The following is an 18,435-nucleotide window of genomic DNA, read 5'->3' on the forward strand; positions in this document are numbered from 1 at the left end:
GATACATGAAATGGAGAAAAACAACCCACACACCACGATATTCTGACTCTCACTGACTTAGGAGAGTATCTTTCAACAACAGCCATTTGCTCCTAGTGAACTCCTGGCAGCAGTTTGCCTGGGTCAGACAGGGGTCTCTGAAGAGGAGTTTCCTTTCTTAGATCACAAGTATAGTGTTTTTTATCTTTTCACATCATGCTTCTCAAAAACATTTGCTACTCTGTTAGAATACATGCATCCAAACCAAGTTACTAGATTTAAAGCTGTGGAAATCACCTTGGATTATTTCCCCCTACTTCCCTCCTTATGGCAAGGGACTATATAGCTGTCTGTCAAAGTATCTCTGCCACAGGAGCCAAATGGAAAGTTGCCAATCTGTTTCCAAAATGAGAATCCATTAATATAGGGGGCAACTATTTCTTTACACACCCCTTAGGAAAATTCATACCAGCAAGCTCTGTAGTAAAATCATAAAGCCACAACATAGAATGAGATAATTGTTCTTAAAAGCAAGCAATAAACCAAGGTGTCTATTCTTCAAGAACAGACAACTAGAACAGAGTTATAATGACAATATACTCATTGTGAATAGTTCATTAGATTTCCATCCCAAGGTAAGCCATACACAAATGCACTTGAATTCTGCAAGAAGGTAATACTGTTCTCTCATATGCTGAGGAATACCTGGAAGAGTAAACAAGATTTCCCAAGACAGCATACCATTTCAGCAAGTCTCTCACCTGCTGATAGCATAGTTGGACAGCATATATTAATCTCAGCTGGAAGGCATCACTTCTTTATTTTGGTGTTTGTTTTAATATGCAACACTTTCTCTTTCCAATCTGTACCCTAGCTTACGAGAAGTGTTTCCTTTTATGTTTCCTCCTTGGATGGCACTAAAACAAATTTAAACTTCCAACAATAAAAACATAGATGAAAATACTGTCTTCTCTAGCCAAGATGATATTAATTTTCATGCATTATATAGTATTTTCAGTTGAGACCATGTCTTTTTTTCCTGTTGCTCATATTAGAAAACTAATGTTAAAAGTATAAGACAGGACATCTTCAAGGCTTCCCCATAATTTTAGATACGAATTAGAATGGAAGAACACCTTGTGGACCAGTTATTCTAGAACTATACACTATACAGCTTTCCATATTTTTTCTGAAACAGCTGTATTGAACATTGGTGAGACCAAACAGCAGTTCTGACAGGATACTGGTTCAATACATTATTCCTAGATTGATTAACTGTCAAGATTTATCTTTCATTTAGGAAAAAATAAGGCAGTCTTACTACGCTAGCCAAACCCTCATAAGTAGTATATAAAAATTATGTTTATATAGGTATGCTGACAATATACAAAGACAAATTAATAGCAACAGAAAAAGCATATTACTAAACAGCTGAGAGGAATGAACACATGCTCTATGTTTAGACAGTGACTTCCACTAGCAAAAAAAAAGACTTAAGTGAGATGTTTAGTCCCAAGAATGCTTTATAATCAAAAGAGGAACTATGTTCAACCAAAAATTCATTCAAAGCATCCAAATTATTTATTTCCCTTTCAAAGTTTGGGTTGTTAGATTTAAGGCAGAACTGGGGAAGGAGAAGAGAAGAACATGTTTGGACAAAAGAAAGGGAATTTGAGTACTTTTTCTCCTTCCTTACAGCAACTTCAGCTGCAGGGTTTTGCTACCTCCATTGTCCAATGATTTCAGCCAGGCTGGCATTGGCTTCCTTCCTCTTAGATTTGAGCCAAGTCACCCTGCTACTTGTTGCTAATTGATGTGTGAAGGGATCAGACAGTGAACACAGACAGTCTGAAGGAGGCCGAAACAAATACCTATGTAAAGTCTAGTGAGACAACTAGCTGGGTCTTGTGCAACCCACCTTGCTCTATCTGCATATCAAATGTTATGTCACTTCCCTTGCTCCATAATAAACGCAACTTTTTGTGCCTGGACCCCACCTGAAGTCCACACCATTGAGGGTGTTCATCAGCTTCAGCTCCTCTGTGCTGAATGGCATAGGCAGGCATTAAGAATAGGTTTCAGAAGTGACATGATGTACAGAATGAACATGCTAACCCTGAATTGTATTTACAAGGATGTTTCTTGAAAGGCATGACTTCTGTGTAAGAAACTGGATGCCAAGTGAGCCAGCTGAGTAAGCCCTCCACATAAAGTTTGTGGCTCGACGAGCCAATCAGAAACCAATTAAAGTAAAGCTAGTGAATGGTTTAACACCCTAAATGACTTCAATAACTATTAAAATTATGGTCCTTTCTGTAGATAAATAAAATTCAATTGCTTGCAGCACCTAAGGACTGAGGTATAAAAATTAAACTATTAACTGAAAGAATGGTTCAAGGTGATTTTTTTTTGTTCCAGTTTGTAAAAGTAAGCTGCATGTTAACACTTGCACTCTTAAATTAAGGTTCTTCCATTTCTACTCTCTATGTAAAAAGATTTTGGCATTGTTGCCAAGAAACCAAGATAGGGACACCAGTAAATACTGTCAGTAATCACATACTACTTGAACTCACTTCACTGACCCAGAGGCATAGGAAAAGTAATGAAAGAATGGACAAGGAAGTGTTCAGGTGAAAGAATGCTTGGATCTAATCCAAGCCTGAGTGTATAGTACATCACTACAAGCTTACGCGGCCAGCCAGAGAACCCAACCGCTCCAGTCTTTGCAAAGACTTGCTGACCTCACCTATATCCAGTCAAGGCCAAAGGCTCATGCAAGGGGAAGCAAATGTACACTATGTTAATTTTAATTGCAGTGCTTCAGAACTTCTGGAAGAATCTCTTTAGTGGTTGTCTGGAAGGCCCATCTTCCTAGATCATAAAGAAGTTTTAATTGTAGCTAGCAGCATCACAAGCAATCAAAGCATACAATTGTTCCCTGAAAAATATAATTTCACAAGTAAGCCACTCTGAATGGAAGCAGCCCCCCTGCCCCTCCATTAAGGCCCACATAAACATTGCCTTAGAGGTTTTCCAGTTGGTTTTGGTACAGAGACAAGGAAGTTAGGCTGGCTTGCTACTGTTTAGAGTAACAGTTCAGATTCAGAGGTACTTACTAAACTATACTTTTTGACAAGATGCAAAGATGGGATAACAGCACCTTTGCCAGAAAGGCAGTAACATGAAGACAAAATCATGTTTGTTTTGACAAGTCACAATTGTCTAAAACTTATCCCATGAATTATACCAATTTGTATGCATTTGTACGCAGTCTGTCATTGGGAAGAGTACCATGACAGCTATGCAAAGGAAGTCAGCTCAAGACCTTCCAAGGCTTGCTCCCACTCACACCAGCCTGCTTAGACTGCCTACTAACCTCCAGACTAACCATCCCACCAACAACCACGGAGGGTAAAACTCAAGTAAGGGAGCCATGCTTCAGCAACAGAAAGCTCAAGGGTCATACAATTAGTTATCTCTGCTCTAGTAAGAGGCTCAGTCCTTGAAAAAAATAATGCTAGAAGAGAGCAAGACTACCATGAAACAGAACTGTCAATTAAAATACATGTTGTCTAGAATCGGGAAGCAGATGATGCCCTCACTCTAAAGAAAGGGCATGCTGTTACCTTTTGGGACACTCAACAGCCACCATTTATAACGCTAATCTCATTCTAAACTTATCAGTGCTTCCATGATATTGGGTGGAGGGGAGTGAAATTACTACATCCACCCCCTCACTTACAATTGTATTAAGTACAAGAGGGGAAGAAGCAAGAGGAGTATTACATCTTCCCATTTTATTAATTACAAGAGCAGCACTGGGAAGACTGGGACCTCAGAGTTACAGTAATACTTTTGTACTTCATCCTCTCCAATTCCCTAATGGTTTGTTGTTGTTGTTGGTTTGGTTATTTCTTCCAGGGTAGAATCCACACCAGACCACTGACTGGCATTTCTAGTTCTGATTTTTTTTATTTTTGTTTTTATTTTTTTTCATAAACTGTCTCTTCTCTTACCAAAAATATTTGTCCATCCATTTGAAAGTCTTTAACAGAAGTTGGCACCAAAAGCATTGTGTTGGGACACCATTGTGACATTACAGCTGCTTCTACACTAACTTAGAGGGGGGGAAATTGTATTTGCCATTTGTTCAGTCTACTGTTCAGTCAGTTCAATATGATACAATAGATAATGTAGTTATTTGCTACATTTGCAAGCACTTCAGTGGGAGAATCACAGTTTTCATTTTCCCCTACAAATAACCATTGTTCTCCAAACAGCAATGGTTCTCACAACAACTTTAGCTGGCTTGCTTATCAGTCATCAATTAAAGATAAATTTGGTTTCCAATTTGCTCATCTAGCCACAAAAACTGTTTAGGACACACTCAGCCAGCTCATTTGGCAACCAGTTTCTTACTGAGAAGTCATGCCTTTCTCAAGTAACATCCTTGTATGGATCAAGTATTCTTGAAATTTGAGTGACTTTGTCTAGCAGCCTGCAGACCCCCTTCACGCTCCAACTTCAGTGTATTAAATCTCCAGCGCCTTTGGGCACACCATATATAGCAGCGGGGGCGGGGTGTGCTGCAGGGGGTGAAATTTAACTCTTCACCAGCATTGCCTGGAAAGGAAAAAGGCGGCTTGGAGGAGTGACGATTCTTTCCATTCTCTAACAAGCTTTTCAAAGTAACTCAACACTCACTCTGCCTCACATACGCATGCACTTACTAAAACATGTTAGAATTACATAGTTGACTTCCAAACCACAGAGAAGACACAGCAGCAGCAAGCCTCTAGAAGCTACCCTATTGTTATCTCTTACACCCTCAATCACCAGACATGGCATTACTCAGGGTTACAGAAGATCAGGAATAGTAAGTAACCTTGTCAGGTGACAGGGACCAGTACCGACTAGTTCACTGGCGATTTGCAGACCACACTACCAACCCTCACACAATACCAACCCTCACACAAGACAGCAGCATTCTCTAGCCCCTTGATGCAGCACTAGGTTGGATTACAAAGCTTAAAGGCATCCATAATGCAGACAGCTTTCAAGCTTCCCTTGCTCCAAAGATTTAGGCTAGGGATTTTTATATCATACACTTAGCTTTCTGACAGTGTGAACAGCATGGGTATTAAGAACCACTGAAGTGAGGGGGAGGGAGAAAGGGAGGATTTTAAGTTCAATAGGCAACGTTTTCCCGTAAACTAAATAATTTGCATTTTGTTAACTAAGAGCAGCTGAACAAAGGGCTGTATAAAATTAGTCTTCTAGCCTGCCACTCCGGACAACAAGTACCTAAACATGCAAATAGAACCCACAAAACCCAAGATGACATGGGACAAGTGGAAGATACAGCATCAAGCTCCAACATTACCATTCAAGAATCCCATTGAAGCTTGATTTCTGAATCTCAGGTCCCTGCTAGCCTTTTAATCCAGCCAAACACAACATTTGGTAGTTCTGTATATTTACAACACCTTAAGTAGGGAAAAGAAATATTTGCAGTAGATGGTAATTTATAACATTGGCAATCCACAAAATGTATGGGATGGATAAGTAATACAAGCAAACAACTAGAAAACAGACGGTTTAGCAAACTTGACAAAATAGCTTTAAATATTTTGGTTATACATGGAAACCACCATTAAAGGGAAAATTATGCAACACAGGTTTAGTGAGCTAAAGGTAACAGCTAAAGGACCCTCTTCTCCCTGCAAAGCGCCGAGATCGAAGGCTAGGCAGTCGCTATTTTGACAGTCCTGGAAAGTACAGGGACAGAGAGCAGCCTTGGTGACGACCTGTGTGATCTTAAATCAACATTATACCCTAGTAACAACAGGAGTAAGACATTACTACTGAGGTAACAACAAGACAACAGCAACCCTTGGTTGGATTGATCTGTCCATTTCAGAAACTAGTTGGAGATATTTCACATTTCTTTGTTTAGTAGAGCTCATTTCCACTATAGCATTGAAGACATACCTTACAGTCCCCAAAATTTTAAATATTCCATTATGAATAGTGACTTGCACCAACTGCTAATGAGAAGTTTAGAGATCACCTCAACTTCCTATCTACTGCTGGAAGGTAAGCCATTTTTCCCAAATCAGCACCAGTGCAGAGGCATATAGCACTAAGTATACAGAATCATAAAACAATAAGCTTCTCATTTACATTTCCCGTTCAAGTCTTAGTCACTTCAGAAATATTTCACCTACATATGTAGGAAAAATGCTGATCAGACATCATCCTATCCAACAAGCTCACCACCTGAAGTTTTAAAAATGCATGTTATACACTCAAGTGAAGTAACAGGAATGGAGCTCTTATTTCTTACAGCTGAACATGTAACTGAATTAATTCTTGTGAGGAAGTGTCCGTAGTGCACACATATCCAAGAGGCAGCACAGTAGGACAACACAGAAGATATCTTTCTGAGCCCCATCTGTGGGTATTGAATTTTCCTCCTTTTCATACTAAACAGCTAGAACAAAAGCTGGTCAGCATTTTTAGTTCCTAAGTAAGATTGTTAGCTATGGACTCCACAGTTGAAAATTTTGTTTTGTTGAAGGCTGATAAAGAAGAGGAAGAAATAAGTAGCTTAGAGTCAAAAGAACTTTAGGCAAGAAGTACTACTCTTGTATTAGCCACATACAATTTCTCCTCTTTAAGGTGGGAAGGGGAAGACGAAAGAGGAAGAGAAAGTTGTCCAAAGTGATACTGCATAGTAAAGAAGCTTTTGAATTTAAGTTAGAAGACAATTAGCAGGTAGTATTGCTCAGATTCTTTAACATGTTTTTGTTCTATTCCTGTGACTTTCAAAACTGATTTGATGCACAAGCATAATTTGCTAGATAAGATGACTAAACCCATCCCACCCACATAGCCCTTGAACCAGCACAGCCAGGGAAAGCAGAGAACAACTCATGGAAGTAGCTGCAGCTGAGCCCATGACGAGAACAGCTAAAACAAGGACATACGCCTAATGTATTTTAGGATCAGGGACATCCACTGATTGCATTAACCAATACTTGCATTGCCAAGCAATAGTCTCGTTCCCATCCAGTACTTCACACTTTAAGTAAGACTTAGTATGATGGGGTAAAAGCTTTATTAAAATTATCTACTACATAATTATAATCCGAGATTATATTTGGAACTGCTCTATTTACAGTAGATTGCAGCTAAAGACAATAAACCTCTTCTGTGAAATCTTACATGTGGTAACTTTAGTCTTGCATTCAGTGCATTGTTCATACAGCTTAAGATCTGTGCTCTCAACACATCATCATTCTTTGTCTGATGGAAAGACACAACTTTGCAGGAAGGAAGGGAGTATGGGAGGAGAACTAGGAAGAGACAGGGTCAAGACAGTATTGAAAGAGGAAAGATACCTTCTTAACTTTAAAACAGAGGAACTAGGTAGTTTTCCTCTAAGGAAGCATGGGCTAGCAAACATGTTTACATGCTCTGAAGATTTAGCTGAAAGGAGAAAGTCCTACACATGATGCAAGATTTCATCACTAAATTGAAGCAAAAATTCAGTCAGACCCTGTTCCAAGTTACAAGATACACTTCAAGACACCAGTTTTAGCAAAACTGAAGTTAAAGAAAATTAAGTTCTCTGCATACAGTAGACTAGTTTCATGCCTATTTCTTATATGCACATCTCCAGTCCTGTCTTCTCAAGTTATAACCTCAGAGGTCTATGCTCCAGCATTTAAGTTTCTACTGTACTGATACTGTTGCTTTTTCAAAAGATGTTCTCCAAGTAAAAGCAGCCCATGAAAGTTGCCTGAACAGACAAGACATTTCTGTTTCTTCCATTTTTTCCTGACTGGAAACTATCTGAAGTCATGTTTCATTAGGCCAGTAGTATAACAATATCAGATTGTCTCCAGAAAAAAAAAGCCACAACAAAACTTTGCTGTATTTACCCTAAAATGTTGAGAGTATTTGAACATCAGTCACAGCAAAGCAGGGGAAAGGAAGGGAGGCTTTGATTCTGTCTGGTATGTTATTAAAGCTGTTCTAAGCCCAAAGTTTTCATTCTCTTACAAAAGAAGCAGTTAAATAAAATACTTTTACATACAGGGAACAGCCAGGAGCTAAAGGTATGCTGGGGAAGGGGCAGCTAAAAGGAAACCAGCAGAGTAATCCAAGAAGTGACCTGTTTAGCAGCAGATATCTGAACATTATTTGTAAGTATGAAATTAAGAGATTATTAAAACCCTTCATCATTCCAAAGACGTTAAGTCCACCTTACACAGAGCACGTATGACAAAATAACTCACTGTCCTGCTTTCTTCACCAGGAAAAAAATTAAAAAGGAAAACAAATGTCAGTAACTGAATACAAATTCCTGTTTTCAGACTGGGCACCTGCATGTGCATTTCCTATCAGAAGAGAAAAGACACACTAAGTACAATAAATGAGGGATGCATCAGTATAAAGAAGTATATGCAGTTTCTGATATATACTGCAAGCATGAATTTCTCTAGCTTATGTGCACATTATCTCTAAAGCTGAAGCTATAGCAGCCACAACAGCTGCAGCAACACAATAAAGTATTACATACTAAGACCAGTGCCTCAAGGATGCACTCCTAGAAATTTTAATCATTTTGTTCGGAGGTAAAAAACCCTATTAGAAAAAGGAACAGCAAGAGCCTGCATCACACTTGTATCATATACTGCAGTTTCATATTAACAGCTCTCAAGCAAGAGACACAGAAATATTCCCTTTGTGTTAGCCGACTGTTTTAGCGAGACATGTGGGTGGACAGTGTTAAGAGCACCACGGAGTAAAGCTCAGTGTTTGGCACCGATGGCAAGCCATTACACAAAAAGGACCGTATCTAACCTGCCCTTCCTTCCTAGCCACACTATTCTTCCTTTTTCCTCATACCAATTCACTTTGGGACAGATTCCTCTGCAATTCAAATAAACTTATACAAATGCTAGAAAAGAAGGGAAAAAAACCCCAAACTTTTCTATCATGTTACATCAGTTAAATTGGCTCACAGAAGCATCTCCTGAGCACACACCAAGCCTGGTGAGAACAGAGGAGGAAGTCAGATCCCCTTCTTTTGAGTAGCCATGAGATGTTAAGACAGCTCACTCCCTATTGCGAGACCAGAGCTTTACGCTACATTAGAGCAGCATCAGTGTGAATTCAATCAGCAAATTTAACTGAGGTACCAGCTAAGAGGCTTTCAGTTCAGCTGAAGTTAAAGTTATGTGTTGGAATGCCTTCCCCTTCTCCGACAAGCCTTCAAGAGTTGCATTTTTCAGTAGCTTTTTTTTTTGTAGCTTAAAGGACAATAAATTCAGGAACATATGCAACTCCAGAATTCATTATAGCAGTCTAATTTTAGACAGTCCTGTCCCATGAGCCATTTCAACTCACTAATCAGGCAAGAAGCTTCTGAGTTTGTGAATTAATCTGATCAGTGAAGAATCCAACCAAAGCCAGAACTGATACAAGCAAAAGGAAGAAACAGCATGGCTAAAGGCTAGGGGAGAAATAAATTTAAAATCCTTTCGTGCAGTGGAGGGAGCTGCGGTGCGACAGGGTTTTGCCTTGTAATCTGTGAACCACTTTAAAATGGAATCTGGAAAGCAATATGAGAACTAGGGGGTCACAGACCATTAAGTTGACTGAATTTGGCAACTCTGCACTTTCCCTAGAATGTGTTAGAAGTCTGCTATTGAAGTGTTTTGACCATCCACCACCGTTATCACCAAGTGATACTAAAGCACGTAGCAGCTGAGAGTTGGCATAAAGGAAACCCCACATTAACTTGGGATTTGAAGCCTTTTCCACTTTCCTCAAACTCATTTGAAGCCAGGTAGTCTATCTATACAAGTCAAGTATCCTACACATTAGAACATTTTCTAAGCATCTGGTTTGGTTTGCAGCCTATTACTGAGAATTCTATGAAAAGAAAAATAGAAGTGCTCCTTAAGTCTGAGAAGAGACAATCAGGCACACTCTGACACATCAGTTAGCATATTTGATTTAATTATGGATAAGACTAAGGTAAAGCCTATTTCAAGTTTAAAGTCCTGTTCTAGTGGCTTTTATGACAATAACATCTAGTTACTACCACAACATTGATATTTCTATCCATACCAACATCATCACACAGAAGAAAATTTTCAGGGTTGCAACACAAATATTGCTACATTCGTAGAATGCTTTGAAACATCTGATTGAGATGAAGCATTTCCCTTGCTGCCCTGATAGCATTTTACTGCAGACAGTAGTAGAGTTCCAAGTGGTAACCCAGAGCTGCTGTTGAAACCCAGTCTATGACAAAGATTGGCTTTTGCTTTTTTTGTGGGTTTTTGTTTGTTCGTAGGAAACGTTTGTTTTCCCCTTTCAAGCATCATTGTAGTATCTGCAGGCACTAGCCACCCTGAAAGCAACGTTCAGAGTTGCACTTTCTTTAACGTTTGCCCATTACAGTATCAGTCAGTTCTCTGTTGTCATTGACTGTATGTGCTCACAACACACAACAGGTTACTCTTGTTTTACACAAGTCAACAGCTCAACTGAGACCAGCACAACTGAATGAAAGAGAGCCTGCTCCAGCCATCCCAGGAAAGAGCAGAAAGGTGAAGAGCTGAAATCTGCATTGCTCTGCATTGAAAGGACAAGCAACTACATTGATCTTGTCTTGCAAATGTGTATCTGTACTCTTGTTCTGAGACTTGGAACACCCAGTAAGCAACCACCCACAGTGCTATTTCCCTCCTCACTTGAGGGACTCAAAATGGGGGTGGAAGGAGGGAAAATTACAGGCAATGGACAGTGCTTCCCAGCAGGAGGGGTGGAAAGACCAGAGAGGAACAGAACCAAAAGTAACAAGTGAAGTAGTGATGCTGGAAGGACAGGAGTAGCATCACGTTCTAGGTGAGGAGGTAGAAAATAAGGGAGCCAGCTGCTTTGGCCAAGAAAAGCCTCAGGGACAGGGTCAGAGTCAAACTCCTTATAACTGATCTCAAACAGGGCAAGGAGGAAACATCCTGGGGAAGGAGAACTCTGCATCCAAGAGAACTACTATTCTAGCATCTTACAGACAAGAGCTGCCTGTGCATAAATGTACCTGCATGACATTAGTCTGAGGGAATATCCTGCTCTGTCACCAGCTTTTCACCACTTACACACCGAGCAGAACCAAAGTTTATAACTACTATTATTCAGGTTTCAAGCTACCATTCCTGCCTTGCATTTTAGGTTTGTTCTGACACTATTAGACAGCCTAAGTACTTAGTGCATCACCTAAGTACTCTCTTGGAAGGCTGCCTTTCTATTATTGTTCCTTTTATGAGGCTGTAAATAGCATTCTTAGAATTAAACAAGCAATAACCCTCACAGTTTTGCAGCCACCCTTTCTCAAAAAAAATTGTACACCTCGCCCACATATTCAGTGAAAGTGAGAAAGACTTACAGTATCAACTGTTCCCAACAGTCACAGATTCTCCCAAACATTTCCCCTTGAGTGAATAAATACTTGCAAATACTGATCAGGCACACCCACACTAAGAAACCACCAAAACTCACCAATCAACAACAGTAGTAGATCATTAATTTGCAGAATAAAAGCCTTTCTCAACAGGAGCTGAAGGCTTGAAAATGCTAATTTGTTTTAAAACAATTCCTAGGTCTACAGGACACAGGGACACCCAAACCCAATCCTGAGACATGTACTCTTTTCAAAGCACACTGTTGAAAATAAAATTAGTCATGTAAAATAAGTTATCGAACTTTTTTAGAAGTTACTTCTAGAAAAGCTGTACAGTTTAAGCAAGGCTAGAGTATCTTTTTCCCTTTGCAATTTAAGCTTTTAAGTTTACAAAACATCTTGGAGGCTCCTGTCCCAGCTACTCTTCACCAAGTGATGGAGAATACATCTGCTTTAGAAGCTGGATACTTTAGACTATGGCCAACAGCCCTCCATTGTTGGTTTTTTTTGTGTTTTGTGAGGTGTTTTTTTTGGTGGGTTTTTGTTAACACACTTCAAGAATTTTTGTCACACTGAGAACGCAAGAATTAGAAGCTTTTTAGCCCATACCACAAGTCCAAAGTTAAACCCCAAAACGAATGTAGAAATATTGGTTTTTTAGCTTATTAAGAGCACCATGCTTCATTTCATTCTTGCGTTCAGTATTACATATGTTCTTTAGGAAGCCCACTTACAGGAAGATACTTTGGATAACACTAAAAGCTGTAAGCAGCCTAACTGCCAGAAGGCTTCTGGTTTTTGGAGGGTTTTTTTGTTATTAGTCGATCTGGGTTTTGGTTTTTAACTTCCTTGCCCCTCAAGCACACCCCCCCCCACCACCCCAAATGTCATTTTAAGGTTTTTCTTTTTCCACAAAACTCATACTTTCTGACACTATCAACTTTAAGAAACAAGAAAAGCTCTTCCAGAGCTTTCTAGAAAATTATTTCAGAGGTACAGCAGCATTAGAGGAGATAGGAAAAGCATCCCTTCAAACTGAAAACAAAGGCATCACCACATTTCACTACGCTAGATGCTTGTTCTACCCTGTCCTCAGGCATAGAACAAGCCCTGAAGCAGCTTGTTGTGCTGTACGGATTTCATACTGCGAGGAAACTACCTCCAACACTGAGGTTACTGGAAAATTCCAGCAAAATCCCCCGCGTTGACCCCCAGAGCAGAAGGGGGGGGGACAGCAGACCGCCATTTTCCAGTTTCAGATGAAAGTCAAGTTTCAAAATATCACAGCAAGAAACTATGTCCCAGTGAAACTTAAGACACTTTCAATACATTTTTGAAGAAGCCGTAGCCTCTTTTAGATCTGTGAAACAATACTCAGGATCATCAGAAACAAAACTTGCGAGCAAAGCGTTCTAAATAAAGCCCACGCAAAGCAAGTTCCCATTTTTATATCAGTGAAGTTCTCGTTTGCACCACAGAGGCAGCTAAAACGTTACCAAAGAACAGGAGATGCAGCTGGTACAGGCAAGTCTGCTTTCTGACTACCTTCAATTAAAAAAAAGTCCCTTCTCCGTTACAGTTATCTTCCTTCCCTGTTTATTCGTTTTTTCTTTCTTCGATGAGGTTACACGCCGAAGACGGTACAACGCAGGCTCCGCGAAGTAATTTAACTTTGCGCCAGAAGCATGAAGGGCTTGGGGGACCCCAGACTTTGCCCGCTCGCATCCCCGCGGTCCCGCCCCGCCCCCCCCCCAGTACGCGCCCGACAAGCCCCCTCGACAAGGCAGGGCCCGCCGCCCCCGCGTTAGCGCCTGCCCGCCGCGCACGGGCAGCCTGAGGCTCCGACGACCACCTCCCGGGACGGCGGCTCCCGCACCTCGCGGCGGGCCCCCCGCCTCACCTCCTCCTCCTCCACGCGGGCGGCAGCGCCCGGAGGGACCGGGGATGCCGCCGCCCGCCCTCCCTCCCTCCCCCGGCCCGTTAGCGGCTCCCGCCCCCCGCCGCGGCCGTTGGAGGAGCGGCCCTGCCCCCACCCCCGAGCCCCGCGGGGCGGCAAGACCCCAGCGCCGCCGCGGGCGCAGGAAGCCCCGCGGCCGGCCGCCGCCGCCCGCCCCTCAGGGCCGGCCCGCCCGCCGAGAGGGTGCGAGGCGGGCGGGGGCCCTCTGGCGCCGGCGAGGGGCGGGAGCGCAGCCGCCCCCTCCCGCGCAGCGCAGCGCCGCGCGCGCGCGCTCACCTCGTCGTCGTGGTGCTGGCAGTAGCTGGCCCGGTCGGGGAAGACGGAGAGGATGTTGTAGGGCGAGGCGGGGTAGGGCGGGCTGAGGGCGAGCGGCGCGGCGGGGCCGCCGGCGGCGGCGGGGGCGGCGGCGAAGCGCTCGATGAAGTGGTCTTTGGTGAGGCGGACGCGCTGGTGGGCCCGCACGCAGTTGTCGCACAGGTGCTCCTGGCAGTCGAGGCAGCGGGAGCTGGCGGCGTTGCCCTCGTCGCAGGAGCTGCAGCGGGGCTCGCCCTGCCGGCTGTGGGGCCGCCGCAGCAGGAGAGCCGCCGAGCCGCCGCCGCCACCGCCGCCGCCCGAGGAGGAGGAGGACGACGTCGAGGAGGGCGCGGCCGAAGCGGCGGCGGCGGGAGAGGAGCCGGCGGTGCGGTGCGGCGGTGGCGGGCGGCCGTGGTGGCGGTTGTTGCCGCCGCCCCCTCCCGCGCCGGAGCCGGCGGCGGGGCCGGCCCCGGCGGCGCGGCCGTTCTTCTGCTCGTCGGCGGCGGCGGCCACGACGACGACGTCCAGCAGGTTGCTGAGGAGGAAGTTGGAGGAGGGCAGCGCGTCCATGCCCGAGGGCTCCGAGATCACCACCTTCTGGTCGCAGATGGGGCAGCGCAGCTTGAGCGCGTCCCCCGCGCCGGGGTGCCGCTGCGCCTCCAGGCACTGGCGGCAGAAGGCGTGCAGGCAGGGCAGGACGTGGAGCCGCCGCGGCGGGCCCCCGCAGGAGGAGCCGCCGCCGCCGCCCCCGGAGGAGCTGGAGGTCTGCGAGGAGGACGAGGAGGTGGAGGAGTTGGAGGAGAGGGGAGCCGGCGAGCCGCACATCTCCTTGCACAGCGGGCAGATCTGGAAGTCGGACTCGGGAAACGAAGCCATTTGCGATGGGCCTGACTCCCCGACGGGGGGGTGGGGTGTAAAAAAAAAAGTATCTCCCCTTCCTCACGAACAAAAAATGGGGGGGGGGGGCGGGACCACAGGAGGCGTGGGGCGTTTGGAGAAGGTAGTTCTGCAAGCGGCTTAAGAGCAAGCTGGCATCGATCAGTCGTTTTGCCAAGTGGGATCGATTGGCCGGTTTTGCAAATACGGTGTCATCGATCCGGCGGTCTGCAGGGAGCTGGATCCTCGCCTCGTACCTCGCTGCTGCCGCTGCCGGGCTTGCTGCTGCGGGGGTATTTTTGGTATCAAGGTGTAGCTGTCCCGTTCTCTCTCGGCAAATGGATCCTCTCTTCCCTCACATGTACTTAACCCCCGATCCCCCGTTGCATTAGACAAATTGTATCGATTCCCAGGCCGGTCAATACTTCACACAGTCTTCTCATTTCCCCCTTGGGTCAGCAGTTTGACAACGTGGTTTGGTTACTTGTCTTCTTCCTAAACGGAAAGTGCATGGGCGCCAATTGCCCGATCCCCACCGCATCCAGCGGGGACCGGACCTCTGTCCGCCGAGGCTCGGCTCCGGTTCCCACGGCCGCAGGACGGGGTCGGGGCGGCAGTGCAAGTCCCTCTTGGCCGGGCGGGGTGGACGCGGGTGGGGGGCGGCAGGGCTTTAACTCAAATTTCGCTCTTTCTTCTTGGGGCGTTGGGTTTTTTCCTCTTTTCCTTTAAACCTGTGCTTGTCGGGGGGAAGGGGAAATTTCGTTTCAGTTCCCCCCTCCACTTTTGCAATCCAGAGCAGCTCTAGGAGAGAGAGAGGCACTGAAACACAGTGGCCAGGCAGACTTCTCCAGCTCCAGTCCTCCCCCGCCGACGCCTGCTCCACCACCGCATGACTGGGGGGTGGGGATGGAGGGCGGCGTTGGTGCCCACCCCACCGGCAGAGACTCAACGCTGGCGGGACACAGAGGAGAAGGAGGAGATGGGAAGGGAGGAAGAAAAGGGCGCCGGGGACGCCTAAGAGGAGCCGTCTCCTCACGGAGTCCCGGCTCCCACCGGACGCCTTCCTTTAAGCGGGGTTCCCCGCGGAGGGTAGCCCCGAGCCCGCCGCCGCTCCGCCACACGCCGTGCCCCTCCCGGCGGCTGGGGTGGTTCTCCCGGCCGGCGGCGGGCCGGTCAGCGCCGGGGGCTCGGCGCGGCTCGCACACGCTGCGGCGGCCGCGGCCGGGCAGAGGAGCAGCGGCAGGTCCGCGCCGGCCGCCCTGAATTATTCATGGGGGGTGTATTATATTCGCTTGCACAAATTGGAGCCGCTGTGCAATGCTATCCGAGCGCGCTACGCTCGCCCCCTCCTCCTCCTCTCCGGTTCTCGCTCGCTCCGAGCCCCTGCAGCGCCTAGGATCACATTTCCTTTGTCATCTCGCCTCTTCGCGTGGTGTTTTATTGAGAAAACAAAAATAATATAAAACCCGAAGAGGGGGAGGGAGGAGGGGAAAAAAGCAGCAAACCCTAAAACGCCCACCTCCCCCGCGATCTGCCGAGCCGGAGCCCACTGGCCCCGGGGGGTGAATTAGCAGGAATTACTCACTGATGCGGCAGCACCGTCCCGGGCGGCGTGGGATCCGGGGAGAGCCATCGCGCCGGGCGCCTTCCCCCTGCCTGGCGGGGTGCGGAGGGGCAGAGCCGGGCGGCCCCGGCCCTCGGGGCGAGGAGCGGAAAGCTCAGGGCGCAGAGGGGCAGCGCATGGCCCGCCTCGGCGTGGCCGGCAGGGCTGGCGGCGGCGCTGGCTCCGGCCCCGCTGCGGCCGCCGGCACTGGGGCGGCGCGGCGTGCGGGAGCCTTTTAAGCTCCGACGGCGCGGGCTGACTTCCGCCCGGCTGCGGGGGGCGGCCGGGGGGCGGCGGCGGCGGGCAGGAAACATTCGCCCTCCTCCTGCCCGACCTGCCCCCATCCGCCCGCATCCAGCCCCGCCGCCCCCCCACCCCACGCGGTTTTTCCGTATCGCTGGTTTCGGCGCTGGGGACACCCCCCCCCCCCCCCGCTTGGGTTTGACTTGCCAGCCCCCCCCCCCTCCCCCGCCCGCCCTTTTTTCGGTTTGAGATGCGAGCGGGGCTCCTTCTTTGAAAGCACCGGCGCGTTAATGCAGCTTTAAACATTAAGTCGCTCGATTAATTGTTTTCTTACGCCCGGTCTCGGGGTGATCTCCGGCTCCTTTCCGCACCGTTGCGGTCGCTGCCGGCTCTGCTGTGCCCGGGAGGGCGAGCCCGGGGTTTGCTGCTAGCCAGGGGCCGGCGTTTCCTCTCCTCTAAACTGACGCGGTGAAGCTAGCAAAAACCAGCGGCATTGCCATTTGCACAGCTGCGAGACCGAACTTCGATGAAAACGCAACAATTATTTTGTGTAAATGAAGCGCCTTGCAACCAGCAACTGCTACCAAGAAAGTTTCAGCTGCGGCACGGTGGAGCGGCCACCCTCCTGCTTTGGTGGGGCTTGTGCTACAAGGGAGGGCACATGGCATTTCACCCTTAACAAGGAAACTTGAAATGCTGGCAAGTTTTAAAACATAAAACTGCCTTAGGGATTGGAAAGCCAAAAAAAAAAATCGGAAAAGGAATAAAAATAGGAAAAGATGCAGACAGATTTGTGACTGAAAGCATCTGTAAATAAGCAAAATAAACTCAAACCAAATTAGTGTTAAGTAATGATACTAAATTTTCAAAAACACCATAGAAAAGGAAAACTGGCTATTAAAATACGCTGAATGATTTTCCTCCTCTGTTTAGGCCTTAGACATACTAATAACTAACACTATTTAGGCCTTAGACACACAAATAACACTAGCTTAAATTGTCCACTTAAAAATAAAAATGTCTTTTGTCTTTTCCTGACAGGTACTGAGCACAGCGATGAGCCATGCCTGTGACGATCTCTCACCAAAAGCCTTGCAGAGGACGGAGAAACTCGGGAGTGCTGATGTCCTTATGCAAGACCGAGAAATGGGAATCACTGATGAAGTTCATGGGGCAACTAATGTGCATTAAGTTGTAAACAAGCATGAATATTTATTATGCCCCTCAGTAGTATATTCAGCTGGCAACTTGCCTTACATATCACTAAAGGATTTGGCTCGGGGGCTGTGTTCTTTATATTACGTATCCATATGTTCACATCTGAGCATGCAGGTGAAACCCACCACAGCTTTGACTAGCATAGGTTAAAAAATCCTCCAGCCTTGCTTCAGCTCTGTTTGTTTGTCCTGTGGTTGCTGCAGAGGGTTATGATGCTGCAGAGCTTGTCCTTTTCCAGGTGAAGCCAGTTAGTTGTGAAGAACGGTAACTCCCCAAACAACACATGCATGGTTGATCTGTTTGGGTTTCCCAGATAACGCTTTCCACTAGCTCCTTCGGTAGGAACTGTCATCTTTTGCATTCAGAAATATTTTAATTGGGCAGAAATTCCCAGATGCATGTCTCCAGGCATATCTGACACCCCTGCCTTCCTCAGTGACAGCTGTTTGCTTTCCAGCTAACTGACTGAAGAGGGGAATTCTGTGTGTCCGTGTTTCAAATGGCTCTAAGGGGTTCATGAGGCTACCTATACACTGCAGAAGGTCCTTTTCGCTGACAGGATCCACTGTGTTTGTGCCAAAGCTCCTGATCCTCGTTTACAGCTTACACCCTCCCTGAGCTTGTAAAAGGCTATAAGCAATTCACTGTCCCTGAACAGTGGGTCCTTTTTCCCCAGCTGTCACCCTCGTATTTGAGCACCTCTGTCTTTCTAAATCAAAATCCTCCTTTTCTTCTCCCTCCACCACTGCCAAAGGAATGCCTCTGATTTCCACCTTTGTTATGAAA

General features: G+C 46.3%; 1 protein-coding gene across 1 annotated transcript in view; it reads right to left on the bottom strand.

The window, feature by feature from the left end:
• The window catches only part of TRIM71 (tripartite motif containing 71), a 56,836-nt gene extending 42,251 nt beyond the window's left edge, over window positions 1-14,585 (bottom strand). Inside the window, exon 1 of the mRNA XM_086468398.1 lies at window positions 13,692-14,585. Within this exon, the coding sequence (XP_086324524.1) occupies window positions 13,692-14,585 (894 nt within the window). The remainder of the gene's footprint in view (window positions 1-13,691) is intronic.
• Between the last annotated feature and the right edge of the window lie 3,850 nt (window positions 14,586-18,435).

This window comes from Leptosomus discolor, chromosome 7 (assembly GCF_034619465.1).
Source record: "Leptosomus discolor isolate bLepDis1 chromosome 7, bLepDis1.hap2, whole genome shotgun sequence".
Taxonomy (NCBI): domain Eukaryota; kingdom Metazoa; phylum Chordata; class Aves; order Leptosomiformes; family Leptosomidae; genus Leptosomus; species Leptosomus discolor.